We start from the raw sequence: 20,223 nt of genomic DNA on the forward strand, positions 1-20,223 counted from the left end.
CGTGCAGCATTTAGCAAACACGCTGCAAATACACACAACTAATTACACAAACACGCTGCAAATACAGAAACGATGCAACAAGAAAAGCACACAATCCTTGAAAACAAATGCAACAAAAAAAAACGCTGTATCCAGATTACACAACAGAAGTTCTCCAGACCTCTAGGGGGAACAGCTTGATTTTCAAGCCCTCTATCGTACAATGCTGGGAAGCGAGTCAACCCATTCTGTACAAAACACGCCACAGTGGACACACCATGAGTGTGAATTTGGTCACCAGTCACATCGTGTACAGTGGGCATACAGCCATTAGTGACTTGCTGCTCAGAGTTAACTCAGTCAGCGGTTCCTCTGTCAGCATCACAGCATCTCTCTCTCCCTCTCCTCTGGGGCCAGAGTGTATAAAAAACATCAAAATACAATCAACTCAGTGAGGAGAGTTGTGATATTATGACATACTGATGAAGTCCCAATTTCTTTTCTTTTCTCTAGCTGCCCTTTCCTCAGGGGTTTTATTTCCTTTTAATGCGTTCCCTCTCAGCTCCATCTTTTCCCTCTCTCTCTCGTTCTTCCTTTCACCTGGGCTATTTTGTCTCCACCCTGCTCGGCCACGTGTATCAACACTCTGGTTACTGAAAGCATGCGCTCCATCAGAAAGACCAAAACCTCACGCTACAAAAACCCTCAGCAGTAAGCCTCACCAACAACACTGACACTGCCTATTTTAGGCTTTTTTAGTACTTTCACTTTTAATACTTTAAGTACATTTCCTTGATGATACATACTTTTACTTAGAAACATTTTCAATGTAGGACTTTTACTTGTAACAGAGTATTTTTACAGTGTGGTATTAGTACTTTTGCTTAAGTAAAGGATCTCAATACTTCTTCCACCACTGGCAACAAGAGATGCTGTTCAGAGTCAAACTGATGCTTAATTTATACTAATCTGCAGACGGTGGACAGGAGTGACCATCACTTTGTCAAGAAGACAAAAAAAACTGTGCAACCTTTTTTCATAGTGCTGCGTTTTAATTCTTATCTCTTTTAAAGACATAATCAAAGTATACGTACGACAATTTGATATCATAGCATGTGTATAACAGTGTATTAAATGTTATTTGTAGTTTCAAATTATATACAAATATATCGTCACCTCGCCTCACACAACAAAGGCCTTCATGTTCCCAAAGAGCAAAAGTTGATCATGACTTTTTAAAAAGTGTTAGCTGTGAATAAGTGTTAAGCTTTTCACCACTTCCTCTTCTTTAAACTCACACGCCCTGCTATATCTTCACATAGTTCCTCTGTGTCTATTAACAGGTGTCTGAAGCAGTGTGACAGTTAGACAGTCAGATATAAAAGCTTTACTCTGCCTATTAGTGTTAAATGATCATACATTATTACTGGATGGATCATTCTAATGCATGCATCAAACAGTTTAACAATGTACTACTGAGAAAGGAGTCACTTTAACTTAGCAACAGCCACAAAACACAAAAAATAATAAAGTGGAAGGACGTTTGGTCTAGTCAATTTCTTAATTCAGCTGCCCTGGATACCAACAGCTTGTGCAGAACAAACATGAGCAGCATCTGTGAGGGAAACTACTAAATTCTGCAAATATTATATACTGTAGAAAATAGGAAGTTCCTCACTTACAGAGCATGAGAATGTTAAGTTTAAAATACAGACTGTCTGCTAAAGTCATTTTATGGTCGAGATCAACCAAGGTTATGTGAATCTTATTTTGTATTAGTGGATGTGTTTCGACCGTCTTACATAAAGGCCTCGATGAATCTGATGTAAACTGTTCTTAATTGGTTTGAACATTACTCTGGCAGCTTAATAGGAAATAACCTCAAGAATAACTTGGTCTGGTATCTGTTGAGGTGATCATATGTTGTCAAAGACTCCACCTCTGAAGTAGAGAGCAGCCTTCCTGGAGCTCAGTTAGACATCACAGAGCTGTGATCATACGCACCACGATGAAACAGAGCCTGATAACAGCTCTAATTCTCTGCAGCATCAGTAAGTACTGACAATACTTTTCTCTCAACTTTATTACTTCCAGCATTAAAACTTATTTGCTTTTTATTATATTTATTAAGCGGTACTGTTTACCTTCCTATAACAAGTCTCTGCTGTTTGTTTCAGGCTGGATCTCTGTCTCAAGTTCTGAGTCTCACACTGAGACTGTGGAGGGTCGGCCGGGTGGAGAAGTCACACTCACATGCTCTAACCCGTCCAGCCGAGACGCTGCAACACTCTGGTTGAGAGTGGTCAACAGAACCAAGGCCAGCTTTATCTCTGCGATGTTCAGCTCTACAGTAAAACCTTTTTACAGTGATGGAATTCAAAATGGAAGATTCAACATGAGTACCAACATCTCCACTCTCTTTCTCCAAATCAAACATGTGGATGTATCTGACTCTGGACTGTATTTATGTGGATTTTACATCGGAGGACCTTTTCATTTCAACGCAATACACTTAAATGTTAAAGGTAAGATTATAAAAATCCTGTGTTCTGTATTCTTCTTTTTATATATGCTAATATCATAATTGGCAAAAAAAGAGCACATTCCATAATTTTAAAACAAGAGAGTGATACCATTTTTCAAAGTAAAATCAGACATGAACTTATCTTGATTTTGTTAAAAGGCAGTGATGATTCTCATGATGACGCTGACAGGAAGTCTGAAAGTAAGATTCTCTTTCACATTTCTTTAGTTGTGCAGAGTGACTGCTAGTTCTTTTAAGATAAAAACAATGTGTCTATCCTAACTTTGGTTAATGTTCTCACAGTTCTCAAGCCCGTAAATGAAAAACAGTCATAAACATCTTTCTATATTTGATAATTTATTAAATGCACAAAAAGAACACATGTGACTATTTGACAGGAAGTCTGAAAGTAAGATTCAACATAAAAGATTTAATGTTCTCACAGTTCCTGAGCCAGTAAATGAAAACAGAGTAATTCTATTCTCTTTCTTTCAGCAGAGTCTGATGGAACAGCAAAGCTGATGAGTTTGATCCTGGGAGCTCTGACTGTTCTCCTCTTAATGATCATCATTGGTCTGGTTGTTAAAAACAGGAAACTTCAGAAAGGTACTTCCTGAAAGCTACTCTTTCTATTCTGACTCATATGCATTAGTGTTTTTTTTCCACGTCTCTAAAATTGTGTGAATATTTTGAGAGAATAAAAAATGTCACGTTTGCCAAAACAGAATAAGAGTAAAGTAATGATGAATAATGATTGTCAGTGACCTGATTGGACGTTTTGTCTCTTTCATTCAGCTGCCAATGAAGAACAGAATCCACAACATCCTGAGGTGAATCAACTTTTATCATTTCCTATTATATGTTTTAAAGGTAACAGGGGCATAATTTAGTTTTTCTCACTAACTCAGCTGTTCTGACTCTTTCCAGAATCTGGACTCTGACCTGAAAGATGCAGCTCTGAGTTTGTATGCAGCAACAATAAGGAACAGGAGGCCTGCATCAGAGAGAGAAGTGGAGACTCATGCTGTTTATGCTGTCTGCAGATAGACTCAGAGTGGAACTGATGCTTTATCATATTCATCTCCTGCTGTGTTCTTTTGTGGGGGAATGGGGAGAAGTTAAAGGGTAACTACTGTTTTTTTTCAACCTGGGCCACATTTCCCCATGCATTTATGTCTAATAGACTGATGTGACCAAAAATCTTTGAATTTGGTCCAGTATTGAGCGAGATCTTCATGATGAGCTGGTGCGAAGCGAGCTACAATGTAATCTAATGGGGCGATTGTGGAGCTTTGCTTTTTGTCCAATAAAAGTGATTTTTTTTTTTTTTTTTGCAATTGACAAGCTCAGATTGTTACTTAAAGTGTCTGAGAACATTATCGATCTCAGGACGTGACTTTTTGTCCGAAGACAGCGGTGTGGAGAGTGGAATACGAGACGAGAAAAAGGCGTTCAGGTAGGCTCCTGTTATCTAAAAGATTTTCAATGTAATGGCTCAATATTTAAATGACTTCGACAGTGTGGATGAGGTCGTTATAGTTCGATGACTACATGTAGGCTATTCATTTGAGCCAGAGTAGGCTACAACGTTACGGATGAAGAGAAAGAGAGAGAGAGAGAGAGCGAGAGGCAGCGGCAGAAGAGGGTGAAGCAACGGCTGAAGGGCTGCGAGGCTCGGGATATTGGTAGTGCTCCCGTGGGTGCTGTGCCCCTAGATGCCCAAAGAATACGATGTTAAGAGTAGGACCTGTTGCTGCCAGATATCTGTGATCTGGATGTGTCCAGTGATATACCTCTGCTCTTTATCCGTATACTTCATCCATAGACTATAGCCTACTCTGGCTCAAATGAATACTGACAGTTACTCCAATTATAACGACCTCATCCACACTGTCCAACCCAGTCTCACGGCAGTTTGTGTAAATGTCACGTTATTTGAATCTATTGATTCGTGTTCACGGGGACGTTTTTCTCGTTTTTTACGTGTAATTGTCACATTATTTTCTCGGGGAAAGGACGCCGGGAGACGGCTGGGAAATGAACGAAAATGACTCCCCAAAAGCTGGGAGGTGGCTGCAAGGTGGCCGCAAGGCGCCCGCAGGCGGCCCGCTGGGGACGCACCACAATAAATGCCGGGAGACGGCTGGGATACACCTGAAAATGATACTACACAAGTTGGAAAGCGGCCGCAAGGCGGCCCTCTGGGGACGCGCCACAATAACGGGATGGCGGAGGTTGGGTTTAGGAGAAACCCAACGGGGAAAGGGCGCCTTACGCGCCGGGATACGGCCGCGGGGGACGGGGGACACGCCACAATAACACACGGGACAAAACGCCACGCGATCCCTGGGAAACAAAGCCCCACACGCGGGACAAAAGACGCCATCCCCGGGAAACAAAGTGCCACACGCCGGACGCGATCCCCGCTCGCCCATTTTCGGCTTTTTATATTACTCCCTAACATTTTCGTGCTGTGGACACGAAATATGCTTCCCATTAAAATACATTACTTCACATGTTCGTGCTGGCCACCACGAAAAAAACGAGAAAAACGTCCCCGTGAACACGAATCAATAGATTCAAATAACGTGACATTTACACGAACTGCCGTGAGACCGGGCTGCACTGTCGTAACCATTTAAATATTGAGCCATTACATTGAAAATCTTTTAGATAACAAGAGCCTATAATTTCTGTAGCCTACTCCATAACTACAGACTACCTGAACGCCTTTCTCTCGTCTCGCGTTCCACTCTTCACACCGCTGTCTTCGGACAAAAAGTCACGTCCTGAGATCGATAATGTCTTCAGACACTTTTAGTAACAATCTGAGCCTGTCAGCAGGGGCATCGGACAGGGGGGGGAAAGGGGACTGAGTAACCAGGGCCCTAATGTGAGGAGGGCCCAAAAAGATGCTAGAATGAATAGCTGTGGATGCGGGGAGGGGCCCATTTAAAAAACATTCAGTGATTCAATGAATGTGATGTTTTTTAAAGTGCTTTTACTCCCATCTCCCTCTCTCTTACTATGTCTTGTGAATATTGAGGTTGAGGAAGATATCAACCAATCACGTTGTGTTGTTTACTGATGAGGATCATAATACAACAACACAGAGGCTGCTGTCTGAACCACAGAATGTACAGACAGCAAACTTTATTACCTCTTTTCAACCTAGACAAAGACAGCGTTTGCCAAAGAGACAGCCTTTTCTGTTTTTACCTTTCACAAAAGAAACTAGACACATGCTACACTGTTTTCCAGAGGGAAGTGTTTCGTCAAGGTGTTTGGTGTTTTAAACCCCCAACGTCGCAGCGCTGCCTGGAAGGCCCTAGGATTAGGCAATGGTTAGGGTTAGGGTTAAGGTTAAGGTTAGGGTTAGGTGCCTTGAAGTCAATGGTTGCAGCGCTGCCTGGAAGTCGACGTTGGGGGCTTAATACACCATCGAGCTTTCCTCAAAAGGAAACTATAAATTAATAGCGTACAGTAGCTTAGTGTTAGCTTCTGTTAACTGCTTCAGGGGGGGCGACAGGGCTGGAGTCTCCGAAGCTAATCCCCATCTTTCCACCGACATGGCAGATGAGCTGGCGCTAATATCCAAAACTTTTATTGAAAATTCTCGCAATTTTGCACTGCTGCCAGGATGAACAGTTTGGATGACAAATATTCCCAGGCGATTAGTACACATTTTTCGTTGCTTATTTGTCACGCCCCCAGTGTGTAATGGCCTTTATTTACGGTAGTTTGATTGACCTGTTAGACGAGCAGAGCGGGAACGGAGCTAGCACAATGGCTAACACACCCGGTGCTTCGTTTAGCATCCAGCACCCGGAGCCCTTTGATTTTTCCAAACCACACGAGTGGACAAAGTGGATACGCAGATTTGAGAGATTCCGCCAAGCAAGCAATTTAGCAGCAAGTTCCGAAGATAATCAGGTGAATACTTTGATATATTGTATGGGAGATGAAGCTGACGATGTGTTGAGAGGCTTGAAACTAAGTGATGCAGATCTGCGCTTGTACTCCAAAGTGCGGGATGGCTTTCAGTCGTTCATCGTGGTGAAAAAGAACGTTTATGAACGTGCACAATTTAACATGTGCAAGCAAGAAGCAAATGAGACTGTAGATGCATTCGTTACTGCCCTGTATGCCTTAGCAGAGCATTGCAATTATGGGACGCTGCATGATGAGCTAATCAGAGACAGGATAGTGGTCGGGCTGGTGGATACGCAGCTCTCTGAACATATGCAGATGGAAAAAGACCTTGACCTGGAAAAAGCCATTAACATGGCAAGACAATCCGAGGAGATCAAAAAGCACCAAAACACACTGAGGCGCGAAGTCAGTGGTGTAAAGCAGACGGATGCCAGCTCTGTGGACGGAGTGTTTAAAGGCAGACAGCACAAGGAAAAGGTTAAATTCAAAACCAAAAGCTGTGGAGCAATGCCACACAACGGTCAGAGCAAAACCCCAAAACGCCCTCAGTGCTACAAATGTGGAGGCACTGCCAGGGGCGGTTCTACATTGAATTACACCCAGGGCGAGACCCCCTTTGAGCGCACCCCACCCCTCCCCCCCCCAAAAAAAACACAAAATTGCAGAATTTTGCAAAATTACTATATTATAGTGTATATTTATTTTAAGTTCTGATAACTTATACTGTCATATTTTGTGCAGAATTGTGTTCATTGTCTTTTGAAAATGTTGGAGGTGGAGATTGTGCAACTTAAAAAGTGTGCTTCCTGTTGTAATTGCAATAGTTAAATAACTGGATTCTCTTAAGTGTGTTTTTCAAATGTTCTAATGAAAGATTTGTGAAATTGAGAAATATAATTTTCTCTTTCACTTATGTTGTTATAATATATATATATATATAAACATGTGCCAAAAATACATACAATCAGATATATAAAAATTGTAACAATAGCAGAGAGCAACAATAATATAAAATATTAAGAATAATATACAAATATAGAATAAATAGGTCTATTCTAAATAGCACAAATCTTTCATCACACAAATATGAAAACACACTAAGAGAATCTAACTGTTACACTATTGCACTAAGAACAGAAAACACAAACTAAAACCTGACCTTTCTGGCCTTCCTTGATGCAAAATCATCAATGATGTTATTGTATGAAATCTGCTCCCCTATTGAATCAAAAAATGTTTGCATTTCAGACGGTCGACACGAACACACGCCTATCAACTCGATAATAAAGCCGTAAAGTAGGCAAGGCTCTTTCAACTCAGGATAGGATTGAGATAAAAAGTTTAACTGACACATAATCGCTTCGTGGGTGCTCAGTATTAGCGGAGCACCAATGGTATTGGCGCCTATGCCCAGCAACCCGTTCGACCCAGAGGTGAAATGTCCCCCGGTCCCCCCTCCCCTTTCCCCTTCTCACACAGCTTCTCTGTGCAGTGTGCGCACGGCACCTTCTCAGCAAGCAGGGGCACAAATTTGCCAATTCCCCACACGGTGAAATGATAGATAATACAGTAGAAAACCACTTCGAGGATTTTTATATTTTTTTTAAGTGCTCGTGCCGCCCCTCATGAGTCATAGAAAAATGCACCCTGGGCGGCTGCCCGCTTTGCCCGTGCCAAAAACCGCCACTGGGCACTGCACACCCCAAAGAGTGTCCTGCTAACAATGCTAAGTGCCGTTCCTGTGGGAAAATGGGTCACTACCAGCGTGTGTGCCTTGTAGGTAAAGCTGTGCATAGTATTGAACAGGAAGAAGAGAGAGAAGGCTTCTTTCTCGGTTCTGTGTCATCTGATAATGATCCATGGACGGTTGATATAGGCATAATGAACAAGATTATCACGTTCAAACTTGACTCCGGTGCAGATGTCACTGTTGTTTCACAGACTGATTTTAATGACATTTTTTCTGACGCACAACAGCCTGTTCTCCAGAAAGCAGAGAAACCTCTGTATGGTCCAGGAAGGACGTGTCAGGGTTCGTCAAACTGCAGCTAGCTAAGGAGAGGAGCCAAGCAGACTATGGAGAAAGTCTATGTGGTCAAAAATCTGAGCCCTTGCTCGGGAAGCCAGCCATTGTAGCCCTTGGTTTACTCATCCGTGTGGACAACATAGAGATGGAGACCATAAAGGCATGCTACCCTAAAATTTACAGTGATCTGGGTGTGATACAGCAACCGTATGCCATCAAGCTTAAACCAGGGGCGGTGCAATTTTCTGTGAAAACCCCCAGAAGGATTCCTCTACCATTGGTAGGGAAAGTCAAAGAAGAGCTCCAGTGTATGGAAAGCCTGGGCATTATTAGCCATGTCAAGGAGCTAACTGATTGGTGTGCTGGCATGGTGGTCGTGCCCAAGAAGAACAGGGAGTCTGCACGCTTGTGTGTGGACCTGACTGGCTTGAAGGTCTACGTGTGCCGTGAAAAGTACATTCTGTCGTCGGTAGAACAGAGCCTTGGAATGCTTGCTGGAGTGAAAAAGTTCAGCAAACTGGATGCCAACATGGGGTTCTGGCAGATCCTGCTCACGAAAGAATCAGCCAAGTACACCACATTCATTACACCCTTCGGAAGGTTCCATTTTAACCGCCTTCCTTTCGGTATCGCCTCAGCGCCTGAACACTTCCAGCGCATGATGGCTGAGGTTACTGAGGGGCATGAAGGAGTGGTCTGCCACATCGATGACATACAGTCCTCGCTATGTATGACCCGAACAGAGACACCAAAGTGTCAGCCGATGCATCATCTTATGGGCGTTCTTCTCCAGGAGTGGGAGGAAGAATGGAAGCCTGTAGCCTATGCGTCATGGTCGCTTAATCCAACTGAGCAAAGATATGCACAAGTGGAAAAGGAGGCCCTGGGCCTCACGTGGGCCTGTGAACGGTTCAGGGATTTCCTCACAGGAAAACAGTTTTGCCTGGAAACCGATCACAAACCTCTTCTCAGCCTACTTGGAGCCCTAGCACTGGATCTGCTGCCGCCGAGAATCCAGCGCTTCAGGATGAGGTTGAGGCGTTACTCTTACTCAATGGTCCACATGCCTGCAAAGTCACTTTGGACAGCAGACACATTGTCACTCACCTGTGACATCGCACATGTCTACAGAAAAACAAGGCCTAATGGAAAGCACCAACATCTATATAGATGTCATACAAAGTCTACCTGTAAGTCACACGTACATGGAAAATCTTAAGGAGCAATTAAAGGCTGACAATGTCTGCTCACGTGTCATGACGCTGTGCACGGAAGGATGACCAGCACATGCAAAACAGGAACCTGTGCTAAAAAGCTACTGGCCAGAGCAAGCTACACTTACAGTGAAAGACGGCTTACTGCTGAAAGACACACGGCTCTTTATACCTGCATGAAGGACACCAGGGGGTGGAGAAGTGCAGGAGCTGTGCTCGTCAGTCTTTGTGGTGGCCTGGACTCAGTCAGCAAGTGAATGAAATTGTGCTCAAGAGGGGAGAAATCACAAAGAGCCTCTCATGCCATCAGAATGCCCAGAAAGACCATGATAAAGTTTAGGGGGCAGACCTGTTTCTCCTGGAGAGCAAAACATACCTGCTTGTCGTCGATTATTTCTCCAGGTACATTGAGATCGCACAGTTATCGCACAACAAGTCCACTGATGTTATTGTTCATCTCAAGTCGATTTTTGCCAGGCATGGCATTCCTGAGACTTTGATGTCCGATAACGTGGCACAGTTTTCTGGACAAGCCTTTGTTTTCTTAGCAGCCTCGTATGGATTCAGACATGTCATCAGCAGCCCGAGGTTTCCGCAGAGTAATGGTGAAGCAGAGCGGGCCGCCCAGACTGTTAAAAACCTCCTGAAAAAAGCAGCTGACCCCTATCTGGCTCTACTCGCATACAGAGACACACCCCTGCAGAGTGGATACAGCCCAGCTCAGCTTCTTATGGGCAGACGTCTTCGCACCACGGTGCCGACCCTTCCCTCTCAGCTTGACCCTGTGCTGCCTGACGGCAAAGCTTTCACTTTGGGTGACAGAGAGAAGAGGAGGTCAGATACTGACAACTACAACAGGCGTCATCGTGTCAAAGCTCTCAGTGCCCTGTCGCATGGAGAACGAGTATGGGTAACTGACTCAAAGACACCAGGAACTGTGCTTCAGAAACACTCAACTCCAAGGTCCTACTTAGTGGATCTACCTCAGGGAGTGGTGGGATGCAACCGCCATGATCTGATACCTTTACACACACCTACACGTGACAGAGGTTCTCCAACACAACAAGTGTCAGAGCCAAATCCTGAGCAGGTCCCCTTGACACCTGCTGTGACACCTCAACTTTCACCTGCAGGAACTCCCACATTCAGAACTAGATCTGGTAGAGCCATAGTTCCACCTGGACGACTCAACTTGTGAACTATAAAACAAAACAAACAAAAAGTGGAAAACAAAAGAGTTGAATTATGTTCTTGTTTAGGAGATTCAGTTTTGAGCGCTTAATACAGAGTAATACAGAATTTCACAATATTTGTTGTAAAAATTACTCTAATGTCTAAGTTTTCACTGTTCAAACTCAAAAGATGCAGACAGGGACAGACCTTTCAAAACAGAAGCAGAATAATCCTCTGAGTTCTGGCGAGACAAAGGCAGTCTACCCTTTGTTCTCTAGAAAGGGGAGATGTGATATTATTGAATGTTATATGGGTAGGAATATTTAATGGGAGTTGTATATGGGGGGGGGGCCTTTAGAGAGAGGACACAGGGAGAAACATAAAAACGTGCCGTTGAATGCTGCTACACAATAAAGGTTACGCTAGATAACAGTGAATCACGCTCGTTATTTATCAAATAACACGACGATCATGGCGTTTTAAAAGTGTTAGATGTGAATAGGTGTCAAAGTTTTCCCTCTTCTTTAAACTCACATGCCGTGCTATATCTTCACATAGTGCCTCTGTGTCTATTAACAGTTGGACAGTCAGATATAATAGCTTTACTCTGCCTATTAGTGTTAAATGATCATACATTATTACTGGATGGATCATTCTAATGCATGCATCAAACAGTTTAACAATGTACTACTGAGTCACTTTAACTCAGCAACAGCCACAACACACAAAACATAACAATTAAAGTGGTATTACTTTTGGTCTATATCTCATTTTGGTTGGTGGTGACTGTAACTTTGCAGCTCTTGTAGACACCGTTATAAGATTCAGTAACATTGCGGTTACATTTGTTTCCTGTCCGCTTTAAACTTTGACTCAATAAAATCCATAAAACCACAGAATCTGTTGTCTGTCCTTCATATTTTAATAATGTGTGTAGGCCACAGCCAGACTGGCCACCATCCTTACACTTACAGAGCGTGAAAATGTTCAGTTTAAAATACAGACTGTCTACTAAAGTCATTGTATGGTCGAGATCAACCAAGGTTATGTGAATCTTATTTTGTATTAGTGGATTTGTTTCGACCGTCTTACATAAAGTCCTCGATGTATCTGATGTAAATTGGTTTTAATTGGTTTGAACATTACTCTGGTAACTTAATAGGAAATAACCTCAAGAATAACTTGGTCTGGTATCTGTTGAGGCGATCATATATTGTCAAAGACTCCACCTCTGAAGTTGAGAGCAGCCTTCCTGGAGCTCAGTTAGACATCACAGAGCTGTGATCATACGCACCACCATGAAACAGAGCCTGATAACAGCTCTAATTCTCTGCAGCATCAGTAAGTACTGACAATACTTTTCTCTCAAATTGATAACTTCCAGCATTAAAACTTATTTGCTTTTTATTATATTTATTAAGCGGTACTGTTTACCTTCCTATAACAAGTCTCTGCTGTTTGTTTCAGGCTGGATCTCTGTCTCAGGTTCTGAGTCTCACACTGAGACTGTGGAGGGTCGGCCGGGTGGAGAAGTCACACTCACATGTTCTAACAGGTCCAGCCGAGACACTCCAACACTCTGGTTGAGAGTGTTCAACAGAACCAAGGCCAGCTTTATCTCTGCGATATTCAGCTCTACAGTAAAAACTTTATACAGTGATGGAATTCAAAATGGAAGATTCAACATGAGTACCAACATCTCCACTCTCTTTCTCCAAATCAAACATGTGGATGTATCTGACTCTGGACTGTATTTATGTGGATTTTACATCGGAGGACCTTTTCATTTCAACGCAATATATTTCAATGTTAAAGGTAAGATTATAAAAATCCTGTGTTCTGTATTCTTCTTTTTATATATGCTAATATCATAATTGGCAAAAAAAAGAGCACATTTTATCATTTTAAAACAAGAGAGTGATACCATTTTTCACGGTAAAATCAGACATGAACTTATCTTGATTTTGTTAAAAGGCAGTGATGATTCTCATGATGACGCTGACAGGAAGTCTGAAAGTAAGATTCTCTTTCACATTTCTTTAGTTGTGCAGAGTGACTGCTAGTCCTTTTAAGATAAAAACAATGTGTCTATCCTAACTTTGGTTAATGTTCTCACAGTTCTCAAGCCCGTAAATGAAAAACAGTCATAAACATCTTTCTATATTTGCTAATTTATTAATTGCCCAAAAACAACACCTGTGGCTATTTGTAAAGATTCCGAATAAGAGAGTGATACAATATTTCAAAGTATAATCAAAAGTAAATGTATCTTTTATTTTGTTAAAAGGCAGCGATGAATCTCATGACGACGACAGGAAGTCTGAAAGTAAGATTCAACATAAAAGATTGAATGTTCTCACAGTTCCTGAGCCAGTAAATGAAAACAGAGTAATTCTATTCTCTTTCTTTCAGCAGAGTCTGATGGAACAGCAAAGCTGATGAGTTTGATCCTGGGAGCTCTGACTGTTCTCCTCTTAATGATCATCATTGGTCTGGTTGTTAAAAACAGGAAACTTCAGAAAGGTACTTCCTGAAAGCTACTCTTTCTATCTTGTGTTCCATTTTTATTTCCTCACTATATTCTCTAAAATTGTGTAAATATGTTAAAAGAAAAATGTTTGCCGAAAAAGAATAAGAGTAAAGTAATGATGAATAATGATTGTCAGTGACCTGATTGGACGTTTTGTCTCTTTCATTCAGCTGCCAATGAAGAACAGAATCCACAACAGCCTGAGGTGAATCAACTTTTATCATTTACTTTTATTTGTTTTTATCAGTTTAAATTGTGTCAAGTCATTATTTTGGTCAAGATAAGTGAGTGTGAATATTCTCTTTGACAGAACCAGACCTCTGAAGAGCTGAACTACGCAGCTGTGGCTTTCCGTCCAAAAACAAGAAAAACAAGAGAAGTGGAGTCCAATGTTGTGTATGCTTCTACTAGATAGACTCAGGATGAAACCAGAGAAGAGTTCAGAATAAAACTGATGCTTTATCATATTCATCTGCAGATGGTGGACAGGAGGACTGACATCACTTTGTCAAAAGGACAAAAGATGTGCAACCTTCTTCCTAGTTTGAATTGTCATCTCTTTTAAATATGTAATTAGTCCACATCAATACAGAAAGAAGATTTTGTAAATGCTGACTTGACAGCAGTGCGTCTATGCTGGTATGGGAAATACAATTCCAGAGACACAGCAGCAATCCAGTTTTACATTTGACTTAAAAAAAATTAACTACTCGCTTTTCTTTCTATACTTGTCTCTGTTAAACTCTGACACTGTGTTTCATCGGTAGTTCCACTTCCCCTCAGATAATACAAAGCAGCATAAGTCTCAGGGAGGCTGTTTCTGTTAATGTCATGCACCTCATTGGAAAGTACTGCTTGCTGCATTACTTGTAAGAAAGGTGTTATAATATTCCGAGACACGCGGTTAAACTGTTTCTGGACTACCGGAGAGGACCGTCCTCTTACAGGACCCCTTCTCTCGGTAGCAAGATTCATAACTCTTCTAGCACCCACATTAAATTGAACTGGAAAAAGACACAACCTCCCACTTTCACTATGTTGATCAAAGATGTTATGCAGCACCTAAAATTGGAAAGACTCAGATATACATTGCGTGGTTCTGTTGAAACATTGTGTAGGACTTGGCAACCCTTCATTGATATAGTAGAAGCTAGTCAACACATACTGTATCCCCTTGGCTCCTCCCTTAACACTTAGCTCTGATAACTACCTGAGATCTGATGTCAATAAGTATGTGGAGCAGCTTTGTACTTTGATTATTATCTAATCTGATTATCTACAGTACAGGACCTATTGTGTTTGTGTGTGTGTACGTAAATGTTTTTGTAAAAGTATTTCTGTAATATTTTATAGAATTTGTATGCAATATGTTTGCTTTCTAAAATACCAATTAATAAATGTTAAAAAAAGAAAGGTGCAGTACAAATGTTACTTATAGAACGTATTGTTATTATAGTATTACTGCTTCATACAAATCACCATAAATACATCATTTCAGTGAGGTTTGGTAATCGACTGCATGAGATTCTGATTTAAAAAGATGAAAATAGTTTAATTTCTGAGAGCAAACAATTCTCATCTCTAATTCTACCATCAGCTGCATGACAAGATGCAGCAATGCTGATGTTGCTATTAGACACTTTGTTACCTGCAGGCAGTGAATGCTATTTTCTTTCATTATTTTCTTTTTATTGGCAGTCCTCAGTGCTGTCACTGTAAAAAAAAAATCTCATTTTATAATAAAGATTATATTATATTCATGCAAATTGTCCACTTTTTATTGTACTCTCCAGCCAAAGGGCCCTATCTTGCACACAGCGCAATTGACTTTGTACACCGACGCATGTATCATTCCTATTTTGCACCCGACGCACAGCGGACTTTTCCTTCCACAGACTCACGTCAGTAAATTAGGGAATGAACTTGTGGGCGGTTCAGCAAAAAGAGGAGGCGTGTTCCGGCGCAAACGTTCCCTAGTGCTATTTTGTAGTTTCAGAAAACAGTGGCGCGTTATTCAGATGCTATTTTAAGGGCGCATGCTTGGCCGTAATGTAGTGTGCACACCGCGCATACACTTCTCTCATCACACGGACCCAGCAGTTCCCATTTTTGCAAACCATACATAAATACAAGGACAAATATGACCTTGTTTTACACAACATGTATGAATCATGGATATGTTGATGACATAAATGAGGAAATATTAGAGGACTTAAGGAGATGTGATGTTGAACTACATGTGCCGATGCCACTTAACCCAAATGCCCCAGCAGCAGCACGGAGAGGAGAGACAGAAGAGCTGCATCGTCTATAGTGAGGTCATCCTGGTCTAAGGTTAGACTACATTGCAAAAATATCACCATGCATTCATAACCTCGTGATTCAGTGAGAGTGAGCCCAAAACATCGGAAAGTATGTTTTTATGACATTTCTTTATTTACATTTTGTCAAAAAGAAAAATCTATAGCAAACGTCGGTCTCCTTGGCTGTGAACCGCTCCTGGCGTGCGCCCATCGATGTATTAAGAGCGTGCGCCTAGCAAATCTGCCATTATAATAGCAATCCACCATGGAACAAGCACGCCTGCTTTTAAAGGGAATGTAAAGTAACATTCTGGTTTACTGCACGTTACGCTCAAACCACAGCTATGAGTAATGTAGCTATTTCAGACCAACCCATTTTAGATTTGCGTCGGGCGCATGAGTCATTTATTCCGTCGGTATAATAGCAACAGAGATAGGCCCACAAAGCTACTTGTGTTTGGTGTTTGATACTTGCGTTTCAGATCGTTAAAATAGGGCCCAAAGTCTCTTTCTTACACAGTGTGTTTGTGACCTTAATCTGAGAGAAAAGATGATAATTGGTGTTTGATGGAGGAGGAGACTGTGCAGAGTCTCTTATACTGAGAGTTAGATAGACGGAGAGAGGTACCCAGCACTTGTTTGACAGGAAGAGAGGGCACAGTGTGGTGTGAACACGACCGAGGTGAAGATCATGAGGCCTGTTAACTGTGAAAAAACACCTGGGGTTAAGAGCATAAGCAAGATAAGATATAAAGATATATAACGTGACAGAGTGGTTTTCTCACATCCACAGCAACGTGAGTGACCCAACCAGTATGTAGCGATGTGTCAACTGCAGTCTGAGCAGCTGGATAGGCAAAAGAACCATTTTTTATTTAATTCAACAATTGTTTAGTCATTGGCTGAGTTTGTATGTAGCAACAATAAGGAACAGGAGGCCTGCATCAGAGAGAAAAGTGGAGACTCATGTTCTTTATAGCGCCCGCAGATAGACAAAAGAAGCTCATTTAACTGCTGGAGCAGCTATGGTCCAATGGGCTAAGCTAACCTAGGCTCGTAACACAAAGGCACACAGATACTAGAGGCTAACGTAGCTTGCAACATTAATCCCCTGCAGCCAGGCTTAAATAAACTGGGAACACTCAGCTACTTTAGTGTCCGATGTGAAGCAGTAACGGCACAGTGCCATCTAAACTCAGCTGGATTTCTGAGGACTATGGTTAACTGCTCCTCAGATCTCTGCAGGGTAAATCCAGACAGCTAGCTAGACTATCTGTCCAATCTGAGTTACATACAGTTACATACAGCAACAAATATGTGTAAAACATACGAATTACAGTGCTTTACTTTTCATAGCTATGAGCGATTTGTTCATGAGAACAGCCTGGCCACTGTGGTCACAAACAGCGCTGTCTGCATCTGTATCATTGATGAGATCTGAACCAGAGGAAGCACAGCCTTCAGCTGTCTGCATCATAACCACACACAACAGAGACCTCAATGTTCCAAGAGACACGTATCGTCACACTTTATAGACTCAATACTTGCACAAACTCACATCTCTGCTTTATGGTGAAAAGATGCATGCTGCAAGGTGACAGTTGCTCACTTGCCTCATATTATTCTGTCCTAGCAGTTGTGTCCTAACAATGCTTAGGCAGATGAAGAACAAGGCAATGAATGAAGCTGGTTTGACGTCTACTTAAGATGGAGATTTATTGAAGAGTTCACTCCAAGCATTGTTTTCTTTTTGTAAAACTAAGGAATACAAACAAAAATATAATTACTAAATAGCCAAATATTCCTTTCAAATTTTCATACACACACATATTAGCCTGTGCATATACACACGCAGCTAGCGCTAGCATAACTTACACAAGGAAAAAGAATGAGCTACGCTAACATGAAATTACATCTTAATAATTATTATATTATTGCATACATATTCACATAAGTGTTAATTATGATATCTGCGTACAACAACCAAAAGAACACTTACGGATGTATTTCTCCAAGGATCCGACATGTATAGAACAGCCGTACAGCAGTATTTCACCATTTGACATGTGTGGGAACTAAACTCATCCACTAGTTAACAACAATAACGTCACAAAATACACTACCCATTTTCGCCACTAAGCAGCAGCAGCCTAGCAAAGCAGACTCAGAACAATTCAATTCACATTTAGATTTCTCGACCAGAACACATATCAAAGTGTTTACTCTGCTAAAGGCTGCACATGATTCAGATATGACAGGTAGCAGCAAAGCTACAGAAGGTGAAGACCTGCATTTTAAACCTACTAAGCCTTTCATGCACTAACTAATATTGGCCAAGTATGATTTAAACTGCTGTTACTGATGCAATGAGCATTGTATGGTATGATTGAATCAGCTTCTATTGTGTTTAAATTCTATGTGCAGTTTTTTCAGTTACTGTATCAGGTTTGCCACAGTTTATTAATAACATCAGCATCTCTGCTAGGGATGGACTGGGACCAAAAATCGGCCCTGGCATTTTGGCCCAGACCGGCCCACCACATAAGATCACAAATACCACCCGTCCTTGCGCTCCCCTGAATATGTATACCAACTCCTACTCCTTAAAACTACTAACGCTATGTAATGAGTAAGCAAGAAGTTCTCCTGTCACTGTGTGTTTATCTTTCGCGCTGTGCACTGTTACGGACTAGTCCATTTCATTGTGAAAGTAGGGGGTGTTTGTGTAGGGACATTAAACCTCTATGTGATATTTTTTACTTTTGGGCCAGCGTTAGTGTCAATTAAAAAAAAAACAATGGGCTGCCGATCTAGGCCTACCACTTTTATGGGCCGGACAAAAAAAAAGTAAAAAAAAAAAAGTGTCGGCGGTCGGCCCAAAAAGCACATCGGCCCACCGGGGAAGTGCCCGGTATGCCAGATGGCCAGTCCGCCCTTGATCTCTGCACATTTTAATTTTGTAGCCGTTTATTTTTAAAATAAAAATGTAATGGAGAGTCTCTTAAAATTGTAAAGTCGACACAAAATAACGGGCAGAACACAAAAGCAAGGCTCCTTCTGTTTAAGTCTTGACAGAGGAATATAAAACTGTAGCTTATAATAGTCTGTGTTATGCTACATCACCAGTTATGGAACTCACACATGAAACTTGACTAAAAATGGGTTAAATGGAGGGGGAAAAAAAAAAAAAAAAAAAAAAAAATGTAAAACTATAACCACAGCTTCTGGTTTTGCCTGTGTTAACTGGACATGGTATATGAAATATCATAATCAGCAGAGAACTTCAACATTATTATCAACATATCAGGACACTTAGTCAAAATACTTGATTTCAGGGCCTTCCGGTGTGTGATACGATGGAGTAGGTCGCATTGTCCCTCGCTCCCATCCTTTTCAGTTTTAACCTTCCTTGCAGTCCAGCCAAAGCATTGCAACTAGCCATTTATACATAACTATATTCAGCAGCATCTCGCCACGATGAGAAGATGGTCAGCAAATCGAAGAAAGAGGATCAGAAGAAGGTGATTCCCTACTGAGCGCCGTGCTAACTGTACTAACGGCTATGTTAGCCGACCACAAGGCCTCGCTTTTGACGGAGCTCAAGTCTTTCCAAGCCAAATTCAACACGCCATTTTCCAAACTCGAGGCGCGGCTAGATCATTTCCAGACTACTATATTGGATCACCAACAGTGTCTCTCATCACTGGAGACATTCACCACATGTCTCCAGCAACACCACAAGCCAAGACATGAAAACCATGGAGACCGAGCTAGCTGCAGTGACTGAGGTGAACGCTAGGCTACAAGCTAAACTCACCGATCTGGATAACAGATAATAAAAAATAATATAAGGATAGTGGGCCTCCCGGAGAACATTGAAGGTGCTCAGCTGACGGCTTTTTTCTCTCGGCTCCTAGTTGAGGTTCTCTGCAAACAAACACTGGACTCAGCCCCGGAACTGGACCGAGCACACCGCACCCTGGCCCCGGTGGAAAGCCCTGTGCTGTCGTGATGCGATTCCACAGATTTCAGGTCCGGAAGTTGGTCATACGTGAGGCTCATAGGCTTCTGGGCAAGCTGAACTAGAAGGGTTCCCCGATTCACATATTTGAGGACTACTCTCCCGAGGTGGTCGAACAACGCTCCGTATACCGGGATGTGATGAGAGACCTATATAACCTGGGCCTCAGACAAGTTTCGCACAAATGTCTTACCTCTGGTTGAAAAAAGTGAAAACGATTTTGACCGCTGGTGACCTGAGCATGACTATTACGGACAAACAATGGGACCATGCTCTGGCTATGGTCCATTCCTCCTCCATATGTGCTCATTATGGCTTAATCCAATGCAAGGTCATTCATAAAGTTCACTACAAAATTGTCTAAAATATACTCCACTGTCCGAGATGCTTGTAACAGGTGTAACCAGTCCCCTGCCAACCATACTCATATGTTCTGGTCTTGTCCCAAACTAACATCTTTTTGGATGAGCATTTTTGACACCATGAGTAGAGCCTACAGGCACATTATCCCCCCTAACCC

At 41.9% G+C, this 20,223-nt stretch overlaps 2 protein-coding genes across 4 annotated transcripts in view; both read left to right on the forward strand.

Annotated features, from left to right (window-relative positions):
* The window catches only part of LOC116064080, a 272,833-nt gene that overhangs the window by 44,135 nt on the left and 208,475 nt on the right, over positions 1-20,223 (forward strand). The gene's annotated exons all lie outside the window — the stretch shown is intronic.
* LOC116064087 lies at positions 1,853-15,151 on the forward strand. Of its 3 annotated transcripts, none has more exons than XM_031319144.2 (6): positions 1,853-2,030; positions 2,157-2,504; positions 13,137-13,175; positions 13,262-13,372; positions 13,550-13,584; positions 13,690-15,151. In XM_031319144.2, the coding sequence occupies exons 1-6, from the start codon at positions 1,988-1,990 to the stop codon at positions 13,792-13,794; spliced, it is 681 nt and encodes a 226-aa protein (XP_031175004.1). In that variant the 5' UTR covers positions 1,853-1,987; the 3' UTR covers positions 13,795-15,151. The 3 variants fall into 3 exon arrangements, with proteins under 3 accessions (XP_031175004.1, XP_035861344.1, XP_031175005.1); XM_036005451.1 differs by lacking the exons at positions 13,137-13,175; positions 13,262-13,372; positions 13,550-13,584; positions 13,690-15,151 and adding exons at positions 2,663-2,704; positions 3,002-3,109; positions 3,299-3,333; positions 3,431-3,620 and having other exon boundaries at positions 1,854-2,030; XM_031319145.2 differs by having other exon boundaries at positions 1,855-2,030; positions 13,265-13,372; positions 13,690-15,150.

This window comes from Sander lucioperca, chromosome 9, assembly GCF_008315115.2.
Source record: "Sander lucioperca isolate FBNREF2018 chromosome 9, SLUC_FBN_1.2, whole genome shotgun sequence".
NCBI classification, from domain to species: domain Eukaryota; kingdom Metazoa; phylum Chordata; class Actinopteri; order Perciformes; family Percidae; genus Sander; species Sander lucioperca.

Bases quoted from the DNA above. Each gene is read 5' to 3' on its own strand.
- LOC116064087 (XM_036005451.1), top strand. From the start codon at position 1,988: ATGAAACAGAGCCTGATAACAGCTCTAATTCTCTGCAGCATCA. The intron at 2,031-2,156 runs GTAAGTACTGAC...TGTTTGTTTCAG, and splicing joins TCTAATTCTCTGCAGCATCA to GCTGGATCTCTGTCTCAAGT. The intron at 3,110-3,298 runs GTACTTCCTGAA...TCTTTCATTCAG, and splicing joins AAACAGGAAACTTCAGAAAG to CTGCCAATGAAGAACAGAAT.